The 27,988-nt window shown below is 34.8% G+C and overlaps 3 protein-coding genes across 6 annotated transcripts in view; 2 read left to right on the forward strand and 1 right to left on the reverse strand.

Moving 5' to 3' along the window:
* Nucleotides 1-27,812, reverse strand: LOC127879986 (uncharacterized). Its single transcript, XM_052427146.1, has 8 exons — nt 27,722-27,812; nt 14,336-14,412; nt 13,321-13,538; nt 11,549-11,753; nt 9,602-9,769; nt 7,998-8,072; nt 6,504-6,560; nt 1-2,145 (listed from the first exon to the last, which is right to left on the reverse strand). The coding sequence occupies exons 2-8, from the start codon at nt 14,394-14,396 to the stop codon at nt 2,135-2,137; spliced, it is 795 nt and encodes a 264-aa protein (XP_052283106.1). The 5' UTR covers nt 14,397-14,412; nt 27,722-27,812; the 3' UTR covers nt 1-2,134.
* The window catches only part of LOC127879983 (mucolipin-3-like), a 226,306-nt gene that overhangs the window by 121,415 nt on the left and 76,903 nt on the right, over nt 1-27,988 (forward strand). The gene's annotated exons all lie outside the window — the stretch shown is intronic.
* Nucleotides 1-27,988, forward strand: part of LOC127879988 (uncharacterized) — a 212,913-nt gene that overhangs the window by 88,670 nt on the left and 96,255 nt on the right. The window lies entirely within an intron of this gene.

Consider the following 27,988-nt stretch of genomic DNA (forward strand, 5'->3'; position numbering starts at 1 on the left):
TAATTACAATAAATTTATTTACCAAGGTTGTATAAACATTATATATGTTGTTAAAACTTTAATATGATACGTACTATTTGTACATATATTTATATGTGTTTTTTTTGTATATATATTTTTTAATACGTGTGTAAGTAACCTACGCAATCTTGTATAACTGCTACATGATATACAATCATAATTATATGAAAATAAGGAACACTAATAAATGTACATTTCTAACTGAAATGAAACGTTTCGCATGATCATGTAAGTTTTTTCTTTATGTGTGGCTTTTTCGTAAGAAGTATACATTTCACATCTTAAACATTTATTGTTATTGCTCTAATACAGATTAAGTCACCTAGATCTTATAAACGTTTTTTGTGTGTTTACACATCTTTTATATGACGATCCTCATATTTGGAGCATATAACATATATCTTTTAAATGTATTCGATATATACTTTTCAAATGTACATTTTCAATAAATAACTCCATGTCATTAAGCTATAATTTTACATTTTTCTCCGTAAGAACCCAATCTATGGTCTAAGCAAGATAAAGTTGCTTTTTTTCCAATTACGTCCAAACGTGCTTATTATCAAAACAAAATGTTGCTGTATCTTTAAATTACAATATGTATGTACAGATATCTAACATGACGTAACATGCCTCACCATTAACCACTTAGTTATATATTTCTTTGTATTGTTTTATATGTGGAATGATGGGTATTTTGCCTCGTCAAAGGTTATAAGCAAATAAACAACAAATGCTTGCTGAAATATTTACTACAAAATTACACATACAGTTTGCGCATTTAAAAGGAATAGGAAAACAGCATACGATACATAAGGCAAGATAAAAACAGCATGTAAATTTACTAAAATGTAAAACAATTTTTTTGTACAAGTTCTTAAAACGTTATTGAAAAGAACTTAAATCTCTTAACACAACCAGACACACAAATACACTTCTGATTAACACAAAGAATTTATCCCCCCCCATCATTTATATCTGGATGGTTATTAGTTAAAACACTTCTATATGACAAGGAAGACAAATATACACACGAAGATGCCGGTTCCAATAATTATATTTTATCGTAAGTTAATAAATTTAAAAAGAAGTGCTTTGACACCATTGCTTTCATTCTGTTTATACAATTTTCATTTCTTCTGAAGCGTTCATACCAACCTTATGATTTATAAGGGGTTTATGAGGATTCTTGCCCAAATACTTTGGAAGACTTTAACTTTATACTTATTTGGAAGACATCATATCACATTTTCTTTCTAATAGTAAATGACTGGTATCAAAAATATGCAGACTCGTTGGAATGAAAGTAATCATATCAGTTTTATATGGAAAACACTTTCATTCATTTGTTATTACTCTGATACAGTTATAACGATTTTTAATTTTAATTTAATAATTTGAACGATAAAACTGTAAAAATGGATGGTAAAGAAATACTCGCATTTAAAGTTTAAGTACTGAATGAAGATCAATATGATGTATTGCAACAAAACACAAAACAAAACTTGAGATTATTTAAACGTTATTTACATTACACACACATTTTCTATCTAAATACACAATAACGTCACATGATGGAAAGGTTTTATGAAAAAATACATTTTTGTCATTAGTTAAACGTTAAAAGTAGAAACAATTCAAAATGACCAATGCACCTAGCACCACTAGTGGCAGAACATCAAAAAACACTTGCAAACATTGTTTTTGCGAGAAAACGAAACTTAACATTAGCTGAATTATTTCTTAAATTGCATGATAAAAGTGTCGTTTAAAATAAGAACGAATTTTTCAGCCCGAAAATTATCTAATGCCAAATATTGCATAAAATATCAACATATTGATCATATCTTAAGATAACGTAAAACGCTAAAAAGATCAAATTGGTCCAATGTTAAAATATATAGGTCATAAAATATCTTCATATGATCATACAAGTTTTAAATATTGTAGACGACACGCATATACATTACTAAAATATAAAATAAAATATTCTAAAAGATCTGAAGCAAGCTTTTCTTTATCTCTAACATCAACCTCAGACTTTTCTTCAAGCGTTTTTCTTTCGTTGTTTCATCGGTGGTTTCTTCTTCAACCTCGGTTTGAACAATTTATTCTATTCGTCTTCTGTGAAAATAAAAGAACAACAACTGTTAAACTAAATGGCGAGTGCCTTAATTAATTACGTAAGAACCTATATGATCATGAAACCATATGAGTCGCATTCTGTGAAAACTGGACAGGCTAATCAGAGACGACAATTTCCGCCTAAATTGGATTTTTGTTCAGAAGAGACTTCATTTTTACGAAAAAGGTCATAAAAGCGGAAAGTGTCGTCCCTGATTAGCCTGTGAGGACTGCACAGGCTAATCTGGGACGATACTTTACGCACATGCATTATGCCCAGTTTTCTCAGAACGCGATTCATATGTTTGATATATTTTAGATACACATCACACATGTGTCGTTCATAGGTGAAGCATTATTAAAAGCCTACTTTTTAACACAAGCTGTTTACTTAATATTTATGACAATAATTCACAAATATGTTAGAGTAATTTTTTATAAAATTATATGGATATTTTGATTACAAAACAAAACGGAAATAATAAACGTAACAGAAAATTAGTATCATCCGTATTAATCTAATTCGAGGTATGTAATAATAATGTATCTCTGCTTCTATGGATCAATACTTGGTATATATTAAATGTAATACATGTGCAACACTCTTGATTACATTACACTACATTACACAGGAAAGTAACACAGAGACCAGAGGATTACCAGAGGGGGTAATCACGTGATAGTCAAGATGGCGAGGTCCATACCGAGACAGTTATTTTTCGCCGTTTTATACCATTTATTACTTCTGTTTATTTTTTTAATGACGCTCACTTTCCAGCCATATCAGTAAAAAGGTGATTAGCGTTTATTTCGTATTTAAATTCGCTTTATATCTCGACTTTACTCTCCGCAAATTTTCTAAGTGGAGCCCTAATTAGGACATCCCGCTAAGAAATTTCTCACCGAGTAAAGTCGAGATATAGAGCGAAAATTACTATGAAATAAAAGCCAGTAACTTTCTCCATAATATGGCTGGAAAGTGAGCGGAATAAAAAAATATAATACAAAAAGGGTATAAAACGACGAAGAGTACCTGCCTCGGCATAGACGTCGCCATCTTGTTTGTCACGTGATTACCCCCTCTGATTACTGTTTGATAGTATTATGACGAATCACTTTGATGCTCATATTCAATAGCCCCTTTGGTCAGACCCATTTCTCAAACTTAACTTCTGTTTACATACAGATAATGGTCATACGTTAAACAAGGAGACAATGGTTAATAGCATGAAAAACACAACACATGTATTTTCCGTTGATGCGTTTATAACAAAATTACAACTGAAAATCCAAAAATGGAGAACAGTTGTTTGCGCCCTGAAAGTATCTATCATCATAAAATAACGACTATGTTTTTCCTGATTACATATTATATTAGTATGTTGAATAATTATGCAGTGTTCCCAAAATCTATATCTAGGTTTCAAATATTTTTTATAACTTTTTGCATGTTTTCTTATTGACAACATTTTATTCTATATCCAATAAATTCATCCAATCGGCATTCTTCATATGTACCACGTGACCGTCCTATAAATTCCGGTAATGGATCCAAAAAGTCTGTATTTTTTCCAACGATAAAAGCCGTTACCGAGAAAAAGTATCCGAATGTACTTTAATCGACTCACACGGGCGCTTGTCTTGAAAATAGCATAGATGCAATTAAAGCATTTTCAAATCAAAATTAAAATGAAACAAAGCGCTGAAGAAAGGGATATAAAATAAAAAGCTTATTAGACGTTTAAACTGTACAATACGTGATATATTTGGACTCGCACACAGTTTGAAGTCATATTGGACTCGCCTTACGCTCGTCCAATATGACGTCAAACTGTGTGCTCGTCCAAATATATCTCCGTATTGTACAGTAAAACGTCTAATAACCTATAAATCATATTTCCTTAATTATAGTATGTGATTGATTTTAAGCATTTTCCAAAGAACCATGTACTAAATGTGCAGTGTTTACTATGCATTATTTATAGATCGAGATAATGAACAGTGTGATACTTAAATGTATACTTATAGGTACGGAAAACATACTTAAACGTCCCCGGGAATTCTAACGCTAAATTGGATGCTGTCGGCTTTTTTTTTCAATCAACTATGTTCTTAGTTATGTGAATATATTCCAACATGGTCTATATATTTTCGAACTCCTACTCTTAAAAAAATGTTGAGCAAACATATATTTTGTTAAAAGAGAAATTTGTTTCGAAATATGTTGCGCGTTTTACGACATCGGATGTTGGGCGGGAATAAAACTCGATTTAAGACTGAATTGGCCGGATGCGTTTAGTGCATTCTCCGTTTTCGAGCCGACAATTTCCAATAGAGCGTTAATGTGCGAAAATTTAAGCGCGCAATTTCTATTGCACACAGCAAAGATAAATTTCAACTATTCCATGCTAATAACATCTATTGCACAAACTCTTCAATAACCTGAAAATTTGTATTTATCGTCATGCAGTGTCCTTTGCCCATACTTAAAAACACAGCTACGACCTTGGAAAAGTCGACACTAATTGTACTATTGATTATGATTCTGATTATGTACGCTTAAACCTCTATATATATATTAAATGTGGTTATACTGGAAATCTACCTACCGCACTTAAGCTGAATACAAAAAGAACAGTGATCAATACATATATAGGGTTAATGCAAAAAAAAAATCCATATTAAACCTCCAGTTTGGTATAAACACACATGAATACAAGTTATTCTTAGACCTGCGTTACTGAATATTTTCGTTGTTTAAATAAGACTTTGAAAAGAAAATTACCAGTTTGGTATATATGTAAACAAGAAATATCCTTAAAAAAGGTAAACGGCATTGATTGTGGTTGGTGTTGATGAAAGATCAAAATTAATGATATCAAAGACAGCAAATGCCTTTTTCTGCGCAGTTATTAGCTGCATCACACAAACATCAACTACGGGGTGTTGCACAAGAATTCATGGCGTATTTCGCTTTACTAGATATTATTGATCACACATCTATAGATACATAATATAAAAACATTAAAAGAATGAATACAGAGTATAAAAACATAAAAAGAATGAATACATAATATTAAAAAAATTAAAGAATGAATACAGAATATAGAAACATAAAAAGATTGAATACAGAATATAAAAACATAAAAAGAATGAATACAGAATATAAATACATAAAAAGAATACAGAATATAAATACACAAGAAAAATGCAAATAAATGAACACATTTAAGTCAACCGGCCACACATAAATCATCCGTATATATTGAAATATTTATGCAAGTGTTCTGCGAACAAACCTGTTTTAGTGGTTTGTCGGTTTCATTATTATTTGATTCGATTGTTAAAAGGTTCGTGAATCATCGCGCTCATGTTAAATAATTTGGTCAACAGGGTGGAATATTTATTATTATTTTTGTCAAAACTGGTACTTATCATTGAAATGTTGAAAACACATTAATAATCTATGATTGACTTAGCATAATACTATCGCCGATCATTTCATTTAAGACTTTCTGGTCAAAATAAACTTAAAGTTTACGCGATAGCGTTTATCTAACAATTCGTTAACTAACCGCTTACTGACCTTGATTCCAAGTAGGTGGAATGTAATGCATTAAAAGGAGATAAACGATTCCACTACTAGAACGACGGCTTGTTGAGAGGTTTCTACATTTGTTGTTTAATGGTCAATTTCGTGTATTAGCATAGGGAACAACAATACTTATAAAATCTAAAATATACGAGCGCACATAATGCAATACAGTGGCTTCTAGAGTGTACAGAAGATTTTTCTTTAACTGAATATAGTGGCCATATGTTTTATCCATTCGACCCGGCTTTGAATTAAGCCGATATATCATTGGAAAATTTTCTAACAAAATTTCGTAAAATTCTACTTATAAATATGATATCTAGAATGTTCAAAGGGTTTGTCTTTACTTTGACCTAATGAACCTGTACTAGTTTTTGATATAAAGTGTATCCAGCACGAATATCGCACGGCTACTTGCTTTAAGCCAGTTTCGCGAATATTTTGTAAAAAGCGTGGCCTTTTGAGTGTTAACAAATTCTGACTTGAGACAAATATTCTGACACAGTTTAATGAAGATAAGGCTACACGTGTGGCCTCGATAGTGTTAAAAGCTTTGTTACCGAAATACATAGTTTTCACCTGACGAAGTTTCGAACTCAAAAGAGGTATAATAGTGACACATGCTCTGACCCTCTATCGGAGTTTACCGTACACAATATAAATGGAATGGTTTCCCACTTTCAGTACGTATCGTATATTATAAAAGTTTTGCAGAGTTCACGGTACACAATTACTTCTACACGACAGCAAATCATATACGCACCACTCCTTGCTCCGCTCCCGCCTGAAACCAGGGGCTTAGCTGCCACTCTATCCGGATCTGTAAACGAAATACATACATGAAGACATTGCGTTGTTAATACGACCGAAACTTCAGCGAGATATATTTCTGATACCCATAGCTATGTAAAATGTGTGTCTCTATGATAATATACGCCAGAACAATGATACCATATTTTATTGTATTTTTTTGGTAAATAGAAATTTAAAAAAGTAATAATACACAGATACAAAACCATAATGGTTGCACAAGTCTGTAATAAAACCTTAAGATATGTTTTCCAGTTTTTAAATATAACTATCAAATTATAATAGTTACCTACCGGCACATACTTGTTTGAAATATATAAATGCAAAACATATGAATATTTAAGATACATTTTAACAAAATTTAGTTTTTTTGCACCCTTGCTCCATTACAAGTTTCTGCTTATGGGTTGAATTTCAGTTTAAACAGCAAGTAAATGAACCTGCTGATATATGCATGTCAGTGCATGATTTGGTTCGAAATGCTAAAGCGTGTGACAGCAATTACTATTACCCATGGATACTGGGTGTCGTATAGCAATATTTTACAAGCACAAACACATTTTAAACATTTCAAATTGAACACAAACTGTCACAAGACAGCTACTATACCACTCTGATAGCAGAGAATTGATAGTAAAATGTATTTTGTTTAGCCAGTCACCCGATATAATTAGCACAAACACATATTTAAAGTTGAGATTTGCAACTTTGCAAGCAAGCTATTCATAAAATATACATACACAGAAAAATACAGCACAATACCTCCCTTATGGATGAATTCGTTGTGCAGAAACACTTTTAGAGACCTTGGCTATAAAGGCAACAAAAGCTTTCCCAACACAGGTCTGCATGTTAGCTACCGAACAAAATAACAGCTCACTACCTCCATCAAAACTAAAGCTAGTATGTCAAAACTGTTTTTCAATTTTTAATGAGTCCGACCTTGACAACACTGGCCTGTGATCCAAACACACTAGTCTGCATTTAAACTAGCCACACACATGATTACAGAAAACACCTCCACCCAAACTAAAGCTTTTGAGTGGTAACTTTATTTTGTTTATAACGGCAACCTTGTCCCAACTGGTCCCTAATAAAATCCATGGCTAGATAAGCACGTAACCTACCAAAAACACACAGTGTTACATGTAGCACAATATGTCCAGCCTTAATGCAGTCACTGACTTCACGTAATATTCATGTAAAGGTTTGCCTGAAACTCCCCTCAGCTGATATGACATAAACTGGGGTTGTATTTGGGGTTGGAGTTTCTCCCAGTTGGGTGAATGTCACTGTTGCTGAACATGTATACTTTCAACAATGGGGAAGGGGTAAGAACTATTAACCAGTACCCAAGTAATACTATTTCTTGTTTAAAAATCAACATAACGGAACCATACACGTTGCCTTCGCTGGCATCCAATCGATCAAAAGCACATCAACCTACCTGTGGACTTGTAACGGACACCCATCTCTACTTGAACTGGCTGCTGTCCAGGGGTCATCTTTTGCCTAGCGCCAACTAGAAAAGACATTTACAAGGTAATGACATTTGCTTCTTGTGGCCCCAAGAGGACATCGCTTTGTCAATATTAACAAGGCTAAAAATACATTATGAATGTTTTTCTAAAAAGTATAATGTCTGATGTTTGGTACAGTTACTGTTTATCCACACATAGAGGTCTAAGAACATTTGATTAAGATCCAAACTTTACAGCATGAGTTTTGTTTTTATTTTCATCTTACAGCTCTACAAAATAAGAAAAGTAATACGCATTTAAGATTATATTTATTCGAATTATAACAAATATAAGTGTATACACTAATAAAATGATATTAACTAGCTGTTGAATATAAAGGGGTCATTGCGGGTCCACTGTGATATGGCATACGCTACATGAACTATGCAACAGTATAAATAGCAGTTATTTAGCAAATTTGATATGAAATAACAAGAGCTGTCAGAGGTCAGCGTGCTCGACTATTCGAGTGCTTAACAGTATAACGTAAGCCATCCTGGGGGGGGGGGGGGGATTCTGGGTTGGGGCGTGGGGTATTGTTTGGGTGGAATTCATTGTGGTATTCAAGTAAGTGTTGTTTTGTCAAAGTATTAATAAAAGTATAAAAGGGGCCATAATTCTGTCAAAATGTTGATACAGTTGTCTGCTCTTGTTTATAGGTTGAGGTCATTTTGGTAAACAAGTATGCAATATGTCAAGGGACATAGGAAATATTTGGGGTAGTACGCAAACTTTAACATAAATCTATCAATAATATGCATATTCTAAGTATAAAAGGGGCAATAATTCTGTCAAAATGCTTGATACAGTGGTCTGCTCTTGTTTATAGATTGGGGTCATGTTGGTGAACAAGTATGCACAATATAAAAGCAATATGTCAAAGGACATAGGAAATATTTGGGGTAGTATGCAAACTTTAACATAGATTTATCAATAATATGCATATTCTAAGTATAAAATGGGCAATATTTCTGTCAAAATGCTTGATACAGTTGTCTGCTCTTGTTTGTATGTTGGGGTCATGATGGTTAACAAGTATGCAAAATATGAAAGCCATATGTCAAGGGACACAGGAAATATTTGGGGTAGTACGCAAACTTTAACATGTGCACACTAACGCCAACGCTGACACCGGTGTGAGTAGGATAGCTCCACTATATATATATTTCATATTTAATAGTCGAGCTAAAAATGCCGACACAAAACCTGAACTGTGTACAAGCATTAAAGTCATGATTACTAATGGCGGAATAACAGTTAACCCTTACCCACTCCTTTCCCACTCAGAAGCAAATTTAAAATGGCTTTTGCAATTAGTATCAAACCAGAGCAGCCTGCGAGTTACGCGCAGGCAGTTCAGGTTCTAAGCTGTTTGCTGCTCATCAGTAAAGTAGGGAAGATTATTAAACCTTTTAAACTGGGTATATTTGAAAAGACGTTAAGTTAATTGGATATTCTAAGGAATTAAAAACTGGTCAAAATGCGTAACTGAGTGGTAATGTGTTAAATCAATCGTCTGCGTATATCTTACGTTTGGGAAGAGGGCTATGGCTGGGGCGGCGGTTTGGGCTTTGGCGGACATAACAGTGGCCGATGACCAGGATGACAAGAAACATCGAGGCCATTCCGAACCCGATCAGGACTCCATAGATTAACTGGCTCATCTCGCGGGTCGTCTTCTCCTCGCCGTAGTGGTAACCTTAACCATGGGGAGTGTAGAAACATGTAAAACAGTGTACAAATTATGAAAAACTTGTCTTGAATTAAAATGAAGAGGCTAAACTGTATAAGAAAAGAAAGTTCAATCGCCCGAATCTTGGGTCATCGTAAGGTGACATAGCAACGGTGAGCGTATTTAATTAAATGTACATCAATGTAAACACTTCTTACAACAGTATAATCAATGTTGGTATTGTATTACAACAATAATAATTCTATACCTTCAAACGACTTATATGCAATTTATTGTTTATAATTATATTCTAAATATTAATAATCTGGTTATTTGTAGGCAACATACATGTATCTTGTTTAATTAAATAATAATAGTAACAATGTGAAACTCGGGTCCGCGACGGTTAAGTTACTCAATTAGTAGATTTCTTTAGCTTATAAATGTCAACACGAATATCAGTTAAACTGACTTATGCTCCCCGATTATGTGGTTTGTAAATGTATGGATTAATTGTGTTCAAATAAATGATTATTCAAGGGGAAACACCTCCCATGAAAACTCATTATAGCGGAACCTCGTGCCAATACGAGTTATCCACCCTGTTGACTTGTGCACATAACATGTCATCAAATTCGGATCACTAGTTTCTGAGATCTGACACAGACACGAACAATTCGTTATATGATTTCAGAACATGATTAGAAAGGAAATTCCTGTAACAGCTTAAACAGGCTGCGCGTTAAGTGTCATACAATCGGATGATTAGTGTATGAGATGAAACGCCGAGATATATTTTTAAATGACAATAAACCCATGCACACTCATCAGAACGACGTCACTGTCACAATATGCTCATGTCCACCCTATAGGAAAGTGAATGAAAAGTTTCAATAAATCCCAATCTTTTCCTGAGATTTTGCGCGAAAACGTTAAAAAAACTATTTAAAATGGCATTATAAAAGGATAACTCCTGAAATATCACAGGACCGTAACGATTTCACATGGATGCAAAAATGCACCCAATAGGGTAGCTGCATATCATTATTTCATCAAATTAGCATCATAACTAGCTCAGATATTGTGCGGAATCTAAAATTGACAGACTAACAATTAATGGTAAAATACTTGCTTTTTTATCATAGGACTGTAACGACCAAACAATTATGCAAATGTCACTCCTAAAGAGAGGCGGCAGATCAAGTAAGACAAGTCATTAAATCCGGTTAATTTGTGTCTGAGATCTCGAGCGGTAACAAAAAGAATTACGGAAGATAGAAAAACGGGCGTAAGATCTGACGGACATCGGGAAAGACTAAGACGAATTACAGGGAAATTCGTTTTAAACCCATGTAGTCTACACATAATTCCATCAAAAACTTGAATTTAGACGTACGGACAAAGCGGCAATTTTGAGAGCATATATTTAAAGCATAGGAAACCGGTGGTTTATAGAGAAATATCAGTTAATTAAAACTGATAATTTCACTGTTTCAAACAATGAAAATTATCAGTGAAAATTATCAATAATTTTCACTGTTTATTGTTAAATGACGTCATTTTTTGTTGACAAAATGACGTCATTTTCCCAACGAAATTCTTTAGTTAAACTCTTTAACAATGTATATAAACTGTGAAAAAAGCATAAAATAAAAAGAAAATTTGTTGGGTCCGGTGGATTATCGATTTTAATTCACTCGTGATCATATAAAATATATATTTTCTATGATCACTCGTGAATTAATATTGATAATCCACCGAATCCAACAAATATCCTCTATAGAACCGCCCATTATATAAACATACCATCTACATCCTTGACTATTTCTTCGAAGGTCAAACTAACAACCTCGCCCTTCGGTCCGCACTTGTTGTAAACGTTCAACTTGAACTTGTAGTTTGGGTATGTTTTGTTATACATGAATCCCGCTGCGTGGATCAACGCTACGTCGACAGTGACGTCATCGATGCACATGGGCTCGTTCGGAAAATCGCTTCCTTTCTGATAGGTCTACATGGTACGGAGAAATGATATTTGATAATCTCTTAAACCTTCAACATTATTTGAAACATAACACATTTTTAGAATAGATTACATGTATGATGTGCTTCGTCACAATATAATTTACTAGAACGTTTGCAGCAGATATAAGTATTTAAATACACATTTATTTCAATACAGTTGTTTGTATACTAACATGAGCACCGCCTTGTGGGCGCAGACCGCTCATCGAATTACTTTTTAAAGGTGAAGGGACCTATCTCAATACTTCAATCAAGAGGGGGGAAGGGTAGGGGTGGAGAGGGGTGTATTCTGTGGGGTGTGGTCATTTATTACATAATCTTTCAAAAAAGAAAAAAAAAATTTTGGTGGGGGGGGGGGGGGAATTATTGGGTGGGATGTTTGGACAGACTTTCGAAAATAAAATAATAAACATAAATATTTGTGTTTTTTAAAACCATTTTTTTTGGGGGGGGGGGGGGGGGGGGATTGGAGGGGGAATAGTGTGGGGGTGTGGTCATTTATAAGTCCCCATTATAATAGTTAGTAAGTGTTGCAAGTATGACAGCAATAGCTTTGAAACTTTAGGAATAATGTGGACCTAAACACAAAACTACAAAACCAAATATAAAAGGGGCCATTATTCTGTCAAAATGCCAGCCAGAGTTATGTAACTTTGCCTACCCAGTCCCCTCATGATAGTAAGTAAGTGTTGCAAGTATGAAAGCAATAGCTGTGATACTTTAGAAATAAAGTGGACCTAAACACAAAACTTAACCAAATTTTCAATTTTCTAAGTATAAAAGGGGCCATAATTCTGTCAAAATGCCAGTCGGAGTTACATAACTTTGCCTGCACAGTCCACTTATGATAGTTAGTAAGTGTTGCAAGTATGAAAGCAGCAGCTTTCATACTTTAGGAATAAAGTGGACCTAAACACAAAACTTAAACAAATTTACAATTTTCTAAGTATAAAAGGGGCACATAATTCTGTCAAAATGCCAGCCACATTTATCTAGCTTTGCCTGCCGAGTCCGCTCATGATAGTAATTAAGTGTGCTATGTTTGCGTGCAATAGCTTTGATACTTTATGAGAAAAGTGGACCTAAACACAAAACTTAACCGGACGCCGACGCTCAGGTGATGACAATAGGTCAATTATTTTGACCCACTTATTTCAACAACATTGTTTAATATTGCCTTTTACTTTAAAAGCAATTGCATTTGAACATGTAAAATAAAATGGTAGTATTTCATAATTGCAGTGACCTTGGCCCCATCCATCCAGTACGCATCCCAATATACAAGATTTCTACATTAGAAGTTTAATGACAATTTCTAATGATCTGTAACCGGTCTATAAAGCTTATAAATAAAAATTGAAAGTGTAAAAAACATGGGTATCGTTTGATGTTTTTTTCCAGTCGTTTTCTAATCAAAGAGAAAGTTAAAAAAAACAAAAAAAAAACAACAAATTCTTACATTTCAAAAGGGCGAAAGTTTATTAGGTATTTCGAGAAACGATATGGTTATGATTCTCCTTTCTAAAAAACAAATATAAAAACGAAACTTTTACCATTTTGCCCACTTTCAATGTCACTTTGTCGTCCGATATCTCTGCGTAATGGTCGAACATGTAGCACGTGCCCTTACAGTCGCCCTTTGTATCCGAAGTGAACTTGACCGTGCAAGTATCGTTGTTGTCTACGACAGATTTAGTGGTCACGCGATAATCTTCCTCTAGCGTCAGCTTGAACGAGGATCCGCATTTGGCTTTGGCCTCAATTTCAGTCGCTTTAAAAGAACGCAACCAATAAATATTTTGGTTGGTAAGACTTTGTATAACATGTGGTGGGCCACGACATCCTTCCGCTTACTTTAATGCACGTTTTCTGTCAGTCATACAATAGGGGATTTAATAAAAGCAGAATGACAGTAGGTCTACCTTCCAATATAAAACCCTACCCAGCTCAGGGATCCCCCTGTCGATCGCTATTTGTTCCAATTATATATGCGCTTCGTGGATTGGAAATATTTCACCGGATGCGAAAGGCGAGAAAAAATGATTATTTACCCCATTTATACCTAGTGGACTCTCCCATCCTTCTAAATTTGATCAATTTATTTCCAAAATTAGAGATATATAGTATATTTATTTCAATATTTAGAATATTTGTTACAGAAAGTCATTTGAGCAAACAGTGTAGACTCAGATGAGACGCCGCATGATGCGGCGTCTCATCTGGGTCTATGATGTTTGCAAAGGCCTTTTTTCTAGACGCTAGGCATAAATGGGTTAATATAAAATAGTGCGGTTATGGTTTCAGACCTCTACCATAATGATATCGGTCTAGCTATGAATATATACCGTAGCAGACTTTTGACCCGAAGGATTGACAGGACAATTGAATGTGACATGACAAAGGTATGCTAAAATATTTTCTCCGACAGAGCAAGACATGCATTTCTTCAATTATGTTTTCCCGTATACATGTCTTTTACAGGCCTTGGTATTTTCAGCCATTTCGTCACACATGAGTTAATACGCTTTTATTATTGTAATAAGTTTTGTGATGCATGTCTTTACTTACGCATGCAGTAGACCGCCGACGCCAAGATGACCACACACAGAGCCTTCTGAAACATCTTCATTGCTAGAGTCTTGGATCTGAAATGATGGTACTGTGTTACGTATTTAAAATATAAAAAAACATCCCTCAACTCGGCCAGGGATTATAGCCTGAAAGTAACACTGAACCAGATTGTGCTTTAGTTGTGACAAACAACAAGAATTTGTATATATTCATGCAAAATAATGTTACAGGATTTACATTTTCACAAAAAATTGTATAATTTTAGCAATTTTTACAGAATTATAACGAAAATTGCACATGCACAACTGTCTTCATACCAAAGGAAAAAATATAGCATTTTAAACGTTAAAGAACGTAGGAGTGCTTTGTTGGATAAGTGTATGTACGGGCAGACAAATAGACGGACGATAAGATGGACCGACCTATGGACGGACTGATAAACATATGTCCATAGAGAACGTTGCATACCCAGTGTTACGGTTGTAAATCGAGTATGCAGATGCGATGGCGGACAAGTGTATGTGCTACTGCTGAGTGTATATGTTTGTAAAGATGTTGCTGCCTATGACTGAAAATATTGAATTGTTTTTTTCTCCCTAATTCAACAGAGAACAATGCATATGCGCTACGTCGTCCTTTGTTACATGTATATTCAACTCGTCAATCACTAATCATTATGCTTGCTTTGTGTTTCGTACAAATAGTGGTACAAATTTAATATCAGATTCTGACAGAAACAGCTTAATAATATTGATCGCATACACGAGGTTTTGAAAGGTGTTTCGCGTTATATTTTGTTAGATACCAAGCAATAACTGTTTAGGGTACGATTGATAAATACTTCTCACCAAAGAAATTGTATTTATTTTTAATCATAGGCGCAAACCTGGTATCATTTTAATGATCATCATGTCCTTTTACGACACTTGCAATAACAAGGATCTGTTTCTTCTTACGTTTAAGCCGCACACTTGTATAGCCCAAAACAACCACAGGACAAGGTCTCAGCCATGTAAAAGTTAATTTGGGACAACATATCTCACATGTTTACAATAGCGGAGGAACTTCAAGCTGTACTATATTCTTTTGAGCACAGTGTTTGACAGGGAAGTGTTAGTAGTTGACTTGACACTTAATTTTAACAACAACTCAATTACCTATTACAGACGTTTTAACATCGGGTAAATACTTATAATATATTTTGCGCTCTGTAAAATGAGTCTGCCTAGGCTAACTTGGGACGAAACTTTCCGCCTAAACTGGATTTTCGCTAAGAAGAGACTTCTTTTATATTAAACAGAAAAAAACCATATAACTGAAAAGCGTTGTCTCTGATTAATCTGGTACGACACTACGCTCATGCATTAAAGCCCCCTTTTCTTATAGCGCGGCGCATATGTATTTTCCGACTATCTGTCACAAATGTCTGGCCTAAAATGCAGTCAACTGGAAATGCTAACAACACACAATCCACATTTTTTTCATAAATGACATAGGGAGTGGTCACTCAAGTACTGTATATAAATCTTAACACATACAAAAACGGGGTATTTGTATTAGGCTAATTTCAATAACGTCCGACTGAAACAGCTGAATTCGTTTATTGAAACCAAGAATAAATGAGCCTGATAACAGCATGGAATATTTTAATGGCCGTGAAGTTTTTACAATCAAATGACCTTTATTTAGGAAATGGAGGTTAAAATAACGACCACACAAGCATGCGCATCTCTGTTGTTTGGCTACAACGCGTGGTTTGGTATTCTGCGCGGATGAAAGGCGATGAAAACAACTTAATGCACTCAAATATATAATATTATTAACTTATAACATAAACACACGCCGCCACTACAGCTTACCCTAGCGAAATGAGAGTAGACCGGATAATTGAACAAGACATTTAAATGCATATACATGTACAACTTAAAAAAGTAACACAGAAGCTTTCTTAGTTAAATTTCCTCGTATTAAGTACACTAATGAATATATAGTCATAAAGAAAAAATCTATAGCTATCTTCATACAAAAATGTATAGCTAAAATTCTCTCCTCTTTTGTTTAATGCACCCCTCCTTTATCTACTGCGCCGCTCTGTTTTTAATTGTACTCCTCTTTGATCTTAGTCGAGGCAACAAGATAGAAAAAAGAGGAGTGCACTTTAAAAAAAAAGAGGAGTGAATGTCACCTATATGCCACCATAGTTTTCTTTAGATGCGATAAGTTTGTATTAAGAAGCAATGCATTATATTGAATTCTACATATTGTGTACATACATGTACCTGTTATGGATCATATAACTACTATGTTAAAATCAAGTTATGTTGAAGCCTCGACACAGTGTAAACCCTTGTGTTAACATGGTATTTCACATAGTTGGAACTCAGTGCATATGAAAATCAAACGGCGTAATACATTAATTATGCAAATCACATACAGTGTGAGCGTCAATTCGTAAAATTAATTAATTAATCAGTTTCATGCATTCAGCGTCTATAGCGCGCTTATTTTCGTGGTTTAATCGTTTATGTCATCAGGTGTAATTTATAAAAACAACCTCAGACGAGGAAATGCCCTACCCCCTCACTGGGTTCAGTTAAAAACTTCTTATTTGTAACTAAATCTAGCAAGGTAAATATTTGGCATATGTGGTTATATGTAGATACTAACTAATTTGCAGTAAACTATGTATACTGATGCAATATGGTGAATGATTTACGATTTTGCAAACGCCAATTTTAACCCATCTTACTCTTAGTCACATACCCGTAGCCAGGGGGGGGGGGGGGGGTGCGTTGGGTGCGTTCGCACCCAATGTTTTTGGACGATTAAAAAAAATTGAACTATAAGTTGCACCCAACTTTATTCGACGCAAAAACGGTTATGTATATTTTCCCGGAATCACCGGTCACACGTGCAGAGTGTGAACGGGCTGCTAGCACACTGAGGCGTCTGCACCACTACCAGCGTGCGTCTATGGCGAATAGTCGCATGTATTCAATGGCACTTGTAAACATCCACTATGGATTCCAGCACAACGTGTCCGGCATGATATCCATCCCGCCTACATCCTCGCTAAATGGAATTGGAATCGTTGTTATAAATAGATATTTGTTTTTTGTATAATGCAAAATTATTAATCTTGCAATCTAATCGGTATAAAATCGATATTTATTTGTAGAAATTTGATACTTAATGATTGTTTCGAAACTTTTGTCATCGTCATTAATGTCTCTTAAAGCTATAACTATAATTGATAACATAACGTTATGATGAAGCCTACTTATTGTGGGTTGATATCCCAGTCCAATAATCTTTTTCGACAATCATCTAAATGGTTGGAAAAAGATTTAGATTAAATTGAATAAATAATCTTATAAAAAAGAAAGTACATTTAGATGATTATTTACGGAATGGTGTGCCAGCATCCGAAAATGGCTTAAATCAAATGACATCCTGTCGACTCTTGCAGAAGATTAATGAGTCACTGGTTAATAGTTTTGCACTATACCACGATTTGTAACAAGTACACATTGTGCATAGCATATCCGACAGACTGCATTGTCTTTTTGGAATATCATTACAACCATTTTCGGATCACGTAAAGGGTTTTTAGCAAAACAATTATCAGTCGTGCCCAAGACAGGATAATTTGTTTGTTATATGGCAAGAAAACAAATCATTTCTACTAAGCAATGTAGCCTGTACAATGTATGTAGTTTACCAACACTCAATGGCAGCTGTTCTGCTCCACATACAGAACTTTACACAATGTTTTAACTATGTAATACTTGACACCAGGAAATATGTCCTTCTCTTAAACAGTTGTTTCAATGAATTTTAAACTTAAAACCATATGATCAGGTGGACGTTAACGTTAAATGTTCATTAACTGTGACTGATCTTGAGTATGATGGGCAAATAAGTCCATCTTTTTTCTTCAACGTCCATTTATACATTGTTACGGACTTTGGAACTATAGCGCCGGTAAGTTGTGGTTATAGGATCTTTATGAAGCCTTAACTGTTATGTTTCTGAAATTCGTTTAGGAAAGGATAACTTATCTGTTAATAAAAGTTTTAAAAAAAAAGTACAAATGTAGCCAGTTATACCATTTTGATTTCTGTTAAGTATTGATACAGATTAGAGAAGATCCATTTTTGTTAATCAGTGTTTGCTGTACAATACAATATACCGGTAAGCACGTTTAGAGCAATGCTAGGTCTTTTGGTACTATCTAAAGTAGCAGGCAAATACTTGTTGTTTTAAAAAAAGTCAAATATTTTCTTTTAATTTGCTTGATTTATGAATGGTAGAATTTTGGAATGGTAAAATACACCACTTTTATCAAGACTCCAGGATTCCAATAAATAATGATATTTTATACCGTTGTTACTGTTGATTTTACATTCTATAAATGTGTTGTTGCATATGTAAACAGAGTGTGTGCGCGCGTACTAGTGTCAGGTCATACACCGTATAAAATAATGTATTTCCGTGACTGATCAATAAAGGTGGTTATTGAAAAACCATAGTGGGGAATACATGTATGTTATATCATAGTCACGTCGATCAGTCACCGTGTATGGTCAATGATCACCGAGTATGGTCAATGAAACTGAAATTTCATATAAAAATGCACTATAACTCCATTCTCTAAATACAGATAAAGTCACCAGAATGCAGGGTTTTATGTTTCATTTTCAAAATTTTCTCGGGGAAAGACCTCCAAACCCCCCGATTGCAGGAGGCACCTCCTCCCGCACCTTCGCCACTTCGTTGCACAATAACAATCATTGATGGGGAAATTCGCACCCCCCCCCCTTTTCAAAACCCTGGCTACGAGCCTGTAGTCTATTTTACTTTAAAGCATTTGCAAAGATCAGTTTATTATTTATGAAATAAAGCCAGAATGTCGCCGTAATATGTCCCATTTTGAGAGAAATAATAATACAGTTCAGTTTTGTTCCATTTTGAGAGAAATAATAATACAGTTCAGTTTATCAATAAACCATTATAGTTTTTAGATCTCTGATACAAAACCGATGTATAATCACCATTGTTGAATGTTAAGTAATTCTATTGTGTGTGTTTTAGTTTATTTCATTCTATTAACATTTTAACCAAGCCTTTCATACGATGACAAAGTTTATTTTAACCCCTAACATACGCTATAATAAAGAATAAAACCTGTCTACTACTATATACTGACCTACAAACCGCCGCGTGTCTGTCCAAGTCCTAGTATGTCTTGATAGTGGACACAAAACAATTAACATACAGATGTCGTCTTGCTTGATATAGCAGGTCTAAACAGCCCCGAGGCAAGTTGCTCACATCAATATGACACACGTCAAAATGTGCATTACAATATGGCGATTTTGATCTGCTCAAAAGCTGAATTATTTTATCTCGCTGTACTTTATATCAAGTAATAGATACAATTGGAATTGATTATGTTCCTAAATTTCGTGATCTGATGTACTGAGTTTCTTCCGCAAATTGTACATGTGCACTTGCATTTTAGTGCTCGATTGTTTGTGCTTTCTACACTGCTTTGTATGCATGTAATATCTATGTCCGTATTTAGCAGATTCGTTTACACTTTATTACGCTAAGGCATATCAATAACATGGTTTTGATATTCATTTTAAAATAAAGCTTATCATATGTACTAATTAATAAATTTCAAGTGCATTGGGTAAAGAAATGCCTTACGATAACCAACTATTAAGCAGTATGGTTCGATCAAAATTTACTACTTTTAACGGGTATAATACTCAAAAAATATATCTTTTATTTTGAAAACTATTTTCATAGTCAATTACATAATAATAGTGATACAAGTCACATTTATTGGGGTAGCTAGGGTAGTCAATATCCAACTAACTTGCGTATCGTGATTTTTATACGACAAAGTTGATCGTAATAACTTAAACTGATTAAATTTAATTGTAAAGATGGTAATTAACAAGTCAAAATATAACGCGTGCATTCGACATAACTCCTGAAGTTTAAAATAAACTAAAATCTTTGCTTTGGGTAATTTCAGTTAAGTGGCCGTTAGGCAGATATGCCTTACCCATAAAATCATCGTGAACTATACGAGTCGTGTTCTGAGAAAACTGGTCTTAATGCATGTGCGTAAAGTGTCGTCCCAGATTAGCCTGTGCAGTCCGCACAGGCTAAAACGGGACGACACTTCCCGCCTTAATTGGATTTTTTTGCTAAAAAAGACTTTATTTAATCGAAGAATGTCATAAAAGCGTAAAGTGTCGTCCCTGATTAGCCTGTGCGGACTGCACAGACTAATCTGGGACGACACTTTACGCACATGCATTATGCACAGTTTTGTCAGAACACGACTCATTTAAAGATACAGTGCTCCATCTAGGATTTGAAAAGGACAGAAGTGGGCTATTTTGTCAAAAGGGCACTTTCAAGCGCGCATTATTTTTTTCAAAATGGCACTTTCATGTGAGTATCCGGAATGCTCACTGTTGGATATTCATTAGTTTATTATTAATAATTTTCAGAATATATTATTTCCATTATTATTAAACCGTGTAAATAAAATGTCTAAAATGAGTTATAAATAAATATCAATGCAATGCAAGATAAATAAATTATAATATGTCTTTTTTTTAGAAATAAAAGGGCTGGGCGGGGCCTCAGAAGGGCAGGACGGGGCTTCGGAAGGGCAGGGTGCGGCGCCTTTCCATTTAGGCCTTTTAGCTGGAGCACTGAATATATGTCAAGATACGGGTCGGCCTGTTTAGGGAATCTCTGTTTGAACATCGCTGGATCGTAGAGTCAGATTCGTCGTTAACATATCAGTCACACAAAAAACATTTTGGGGTGTGTGTGTGGGGGGGGGGGGGGGTAAATTCTCCATACGACCATTTAGTCATTACATATGATTAACAAATGCCAGTTGTTAGTTAAGGGCGTTAGCAAGAGCACTATAAACTGGTTAGCCTGCTTATTCAGGAAAAGGATGAGTTTGCTGACAGCCTTGATATGAGCGAAAGACTTGGAACCGCCAGGAATAGCACGAAATATCAGCCCCGCCGCCCCTCCTCCTCACCCCCAGTATACCACTTCGGTTGTTGGCCATTGCTTGTTCGGACTTGTTTGATTTAAAGCTGAATACAGTGACTAGCATTAGCAAAAACAAATAAATCAAAATGCATTTATTTTCGAAAAGACAGAATGATTTAAAGTACGAATCTATTTCACGTCGGTGGCAACTTACTAAAGATAGTATTCGAATATAACTTTCTCGCAATGTACTTCTCGGATTACGGCAGCTTTCTTACACACACTGAAACGGTGCGGGGAGAGCCCTGAGGGACTTGTTAACAAAACACATGGTTTTAAAGATTTCGCATTCAAATCCTATGATAAAAGTTAAACTAGGTGAGTGATGACAATATTTGATTACTGCTATAGTATGAGGATAATACTTGCACACGACGGACGGTTAACAGGTCCGCGCAATGCGGTACTTTGTCGGCGTTAACCGCTACGAACCAACTATGTACATCGACCTTGGCTGGCTACCATGTAAGCTGAGACTGCTAAGTAACCAGCGTATACTATTGAAAAATGCTTACATCAATGAGTGTAAGTTGAAACAGAATCATTCGAGCATGAATAACTGATGTAGTGATATTAATTCCATCACGCATTGGGAGTGTTATTGAACTTGAAAAAACCTGACAAATCCCGCAACAAACTGACACAGGCCGTTAATAGCACGCTATATGAAAGAACCACTTTATGGACACATGTGTACGTTGTTTAGTGACAACAAACGACAATCAGAAGAACAGTTTCTGCTAAAATGTGATATATATAAACATTTAAGCCATGAAATGTAAGGCAATTTACTTCAAAACAATCAATTCTTAGTTTTGTCTAACTAAAATTATCATTCAAAGACGACACGCGAAAACAGCATAGTACCTTTACGATCAGCAGATAAAAAACTGCACATGGCTATCCAAATGTGACTAAACTAATTCTGAAAAGAACAGTGACTTTTTATGCTCAAGGGGCTGGGTATTCAAAGTACTTAATAGAGTGAACAGTAAGAAGTATATGTTCATAATACATGTCAATTTTACATAAAAATCAATGATTCTATCTTAAAATGCTTTTTTTCGGCGATTTTAAACTAAACTATACAACATAGAGCTATGACGAGCAACTAAATAAACCCAGAAAGTTAATATTCAATCATATACATGACAGTAACGGGTATTAACATTACCATAGTAGCCGGAGATGGATTGCCCACTCGTTTAAATCATCTCTATATTACAACGTTTTACAGTGTGAACCGGTTTTACCGTAGGAGATTCGGTGGGAGACCTTTACATCTGTACAGTAAACAGCGGTCACCAGAGTAGTTGCCGTCTATGCTAGATCACATTTCTCAATCGCTCAGGCGTGACCAAATTGTGTCCGACGATATTTGGTAAACGCAGCGTTAAAATGACCTTTTCACATATTTTGACATGTGTTGAAGATTGTCATTTAATGCTTTATATTGGTAAATGTAAACATGGGATCTAAAAGGTCCAGTAAAAACACAAACATAACATTAAAGAAAACAAGTAACCCTCAACTTGGCTCGAACCACTGATCCCTGGAGTAAAAGTCTAACGCTTAGACAAATCGGCCATCCGTGGCCATACAATGAGTGATTATTTTATAAGCAATCCTCGTAGTGTCACACAATATAACAACAGCAGAACTCTCCAAATTATTCAATCATTTCGCGTTGCAACGCTTTATAATTTTATAAAACGGAGATATCAAGTTAATTTAAAAACTACACAATTCTTAATTTGCATGATAGCATCAGTGTTATATATTTTTGTGATGCAGCACACTGATGGTAATTTATTGCATCGATTGATTCATTTGAATATAAAATTATAGTCCATGTCACGTTATGTCACAAATTATAGTCCATGCCACGTTATGTTACTTGTATCTGCTAATATAATGTATTTTAATTATGTCAGTATTAAACAGACTTAAAGATATATTCATTACATGCATTAAGCAGGCTTTTTCCGCTCCATTTTGGGAAAACGCCACACTGGAATTTTGGGAATTTCGCGTCGCGAAAACCCCCATTTTGGGAAAAAAATTAATCGCAAAATTGGCTCAATTGGGAAAAATTATCGCATGTAAATTATTTAAAACAGTGTTTCTTATATTTCAAAGAAGCCGTTAACTGGTAAATAACGACTATTTTGATAACTTATTATTTAAATTTTACAAAATATTATGAACATGTGTGATTAGTGCAGGTTTTTTAATCTGAATTTGGGGAAAAGGCTTGGCCTTTTTGAGGTGAAAAAAATCGCGGGAAGCGCCGGATTTTGAGGAAAATAAGGAAAGTCTTAAATAATCATTTACATATTTTACATTTCTTAAAACAAATTCAAGGCAACAGATAATTTAATTATGCAATACTTTCTATTTTCTACACCAGATCAGGTCAACTTATATATTTAAAGGGTAAAAAAAAAAAAAAAAAAAAAAAAAAAAAATTTTTTTTTTTTTTTTTTTTGGGAATTGGGAATTTTTTTTTTCAATTGGGAAAAAAACAACCAGATTTGCATTGGGAATGGGGCCGAATTTCGGACCCGTGGCATAGGGCGGAAAAAGCCTGTTAAGGCATGTGGATATTGACGACACACGTATTTGCTCACATTTTTACGGGGCAAATATACGGCACTTATAAGCGTGGCTACTATACTCTATACTATAGAATCTCAGGACATTGATTCGATAATGATAATTGTGCCGAGCTATTGTATGCCTTAGACTGTACAATCAGCATACGCCTGTGTCTATCGATAGCCCATTCTGGCTACAAAATCGCCGATTTAGTAAACTAGAGTGTTAACAAGACTTTACTATAGCCATATATAGCCATATAAGGAAAAATGCCCCGCCCATTGGCAGTCATGTTTTTCAAGCAAATGAAACCCTTTTTAAACTCATCCAAGATATCATTGAAACCAATTTTCTGACCAAATTTCATGAAGATTAGACAATAATTGTGGCCTCTAGAGAGTTAACAAGGCAAATTTTGACGCCGCACAACGGACGACGGACAAAAAAGCGATCACAAGAGCTCACCATGAGCACGTTGTGCTCCGGTGAGCTAAAACAATACATACTGATCGAGCAGTGATCCTGAAAGGCTTCGCAATAACATGATATGCGTTGCAAGTTAGTATACCAGATAACATCATTAAAGTTCAATTAAAGTATTCTAGTTTACACTTTAAATGTTAACATCAAGTAGTACGATAATGTGAATTTTGTTTGTATTTTAAAGTAAGATTAACAGGGAAAAACACGACTAGGGGACATTCAATAAATTAAAATGCAAAGACCAAGTTATCATAAGCACAACGTCGATACCGACTCGTTTACTAGTATACATGTTTCATCTAACAATCAGATTTTTTAAATGTAAGTCGTATGAAGACGTGTGCACAACAAGTGGGTATTTCCCCAACACTCAACATCCCTTCAAAAAGTTGTCGCTTCTAAATTTCGCCACGTTTAAAAAGTTGTTGCTTTTTCTTAATCATATTGGATACAATTCGGACATTATTGACACGTAGTTGCCATCTGCACCATTAACCCATTTATGCCTAGCGTCTAGAAAAAAGGCATTGCCAAACAGCGTAGACCCAGATGAGACGCCACATGATGCGGCGTCTCATCAGGGTCTGCGCTGTTCGCTTAAAGGAATTTCTGTAAGTTATATTCTAAATATAGAAATAAATATACTAGACATCCCTAATTTTGGAAATAAATTGATCCAATTTGGAAGGATGGGAGAGTCCACTGGGGCGGCATAAATGGGTTAAATGGCATAAGCTGCATAATCGGATCATTAACGCTAAGCTTTACATTCATTAACTATAAAACTATATGTTTAATACGTTTCTTTTACATGTATAATAATTGTGTCAACATAACGACTATTGTGTATGTTTTTTTTTTTATTGCAGATAGCAAAATCCTATCCTCAATAAAGATCTTTGTTTATTTAAAGTGCACATGAATGACCATTATTTATGATACAATGCATAATGACTAAAGATATACAGTGCTATAATATGTTTAATAAATCGTTTTCATTTTGTGCAGAGAAAATGCAGTTTGTATTGCATTCTATTTTAATAGTTAAGAATTGTTCATAAAGTACGACGCTATACATGAAATATAAATTAGCCGCGATTTGAGAAAACTGGGCTTAATGCATGTGCGTAAAGTGTAATCCCAGATTAGCTTGTGCGGAGACGACACTTCCCGCTTTTATGGTATTTTTAGTTTCAAGGAAGTCCCTCCTTACCAAATATCAAGTTTAGGCGGAAAGTGTCGTCCCTGATTAGTCTGTGCGGACTGAACAGGCTAATCTGGGTCGACACTTTAGGCAACCAGTTTTCTCAGAACACGACTCAAATAAACATACGACTTTTGTCGCTCATTATACCAGACGCTATTTGCTAAATGGTTGTTGTTTTTCGCACAGATTTTAAACAAACCAACAATGAAAATAATCGATTTTGGATATTTCCGGCCGCGGCTGTATATGCAACGAGGAATATTATTCTCTGAATGGCGATAACAAAAGACAAATCTGAAACATCGGACAGTGGCGATACTGGGTTTAACCGGATTGGTCAGTTTTTTTGACAACCTGTATTCCTTCATCCGCACTTTGCTTGATATCCCCGTTTAACAAACAAACAGGTTTAATAAAAACCTTAGTCTAAACATTGTATAAGATCTTAAGAAATCGGATTTCTAGATAAATCCGGAATAATAAACACCTGTCCACAGTAACAGTTTGCAAAATTGTCGTCAAAACCAAAGACCTATAGATGTTATATATAGGTCTTTGTCAAAACTACGTTTGCAATATTTATCAACATAAAATAAGTCAGTTTAGTTAATGTCAATTATTTTATACGATAATATGGTATAGCGTAGGTCGTAGGACATGTGTGCGGGCGCAATGGTTTGTTTTAAAAGGTTAATTTGGCCGACTTCAAGCTCATACTAAAAACCATGACTTACATTCAAAGTAATACAAGTCATTCTTCTTTAATATGATTTCACAGCACTTTTATACATCCAATGGACTGCAGTTGCACAACATGATTGTTTTAAATTGTTCAATATATTTTCTGTAAAAAACACTTACACGTAAGAAGACATTCTATGTGCATGTTAAAACATAATTATTTGGTTGGATTAAGTTGACATTGAGTTGATATTGGTTTATATAAATTCATTTACATAAAAGATACTACAGTAAAGGGAAAATGAATGGCTTGACTGATAATTACAATCATTATGTAAACCGAAAGATGTGCATTCTTGTGAATTTCATGCATGTAATAATACAAATGTTTGAAGCGAATACGGTACTACAAGGTCAATATGTAAGACATGCCGCTGTCTTCTTGTATTATGGAATATCCATAAAAACTATGGTTTGCATATTAAAGGGATCTTTTCACGCTTTGGTAAATTGACAAAATTGAAAAAAAGTTGTTTCAGATTCGTAAGTTTTCGTTTTAGTTATGATATTTGTGAGGAAACAGTAATACTGAACATTAACCATGCTCTAATATAGCCATTATATGCATCTTTTGACGATTTTAAAACCTAAAAATTATAAAGCGTTGCAACGCGAAACGATTGAATAATTTGGAGAGTTCTGTTTTTGTCGTTAAATTTTGTGAAACTACGAAGATTGCTTATATAAGGCATAAAATACGTAAAGAATGTGTACTCGGCGGAATAGCTCAGTAGGCCAGAGCGTTTTTACTTCAGGACTCTGGCAGGACTCCAGGGGTCACTGGTTCGAAACCTGCTCCGGGCAATGTTCTTTTCCTTTTATTTTTTTTCTTGATTTTTTTCTGGAGCTTTTATGATCCAATGTTTACATTTATCAATATAAAGCATTTAATGAATAAGTTAAAAAAATGCCAAAATCTGTGAAAAGGCCCCTTTAAATAGTTTTTGCATTCGATAAATACCATGAGAAACCCGTCAATAATACCCGCAAGGGGAGTTAGACAGTATAGATTGATAGAAACCGAACACCTCTAAACACCGAAGATGTTCGGTTTGGACTGGTTTCACTGTGCATTAATTGTTGAATTACTCGATCTCTCACAGGACCTTCATATGTTTGTTTAGGTCCCTGATTTATCGTATTGATCATACACAATTTTAATACTTTATAGAATTGATTTTATCATGTCGCGCACTTAAGTATGATACCTTTAAAACATTTAAATATACGTGCAATTCATTGCAAAAATTCCATACCTGTATCGAGATATACCTCCGACAAACACAACCGCTTTAACGATACTGATTTATGTGCAAGCACAATGTCTCGCTTTATCACGCTTAAACGTGTCACGTGATTTCGATTTTTCCGCGGGCGAAATTTTGATTTTCGTCTGCTTTAAACTCACTGGGGGCTGACGAGGTCAAAGCGTAGTCCGTTTCGCTACGACGTCGAGTATATGTTTTACTACGAAAACATTGTTTAAATACACATGACATCGAGAACGGATTAGTTGAACATTG

Source organism: Dreissena polymorpha, chromosome 4 (genome assembly GCF_020536995.1).
Source record: "Dreissena polymorpha isolate Duluth1 chromosome 4, UMN_Dpol_1.0, whole genome shotgun sequence".
Lineage (NCBI taxonomy): Eukaryota > Metazoa > Mollusca > Bivalvia > Myida > Dreissenidae > Dreissena > Dreissena polymorpha.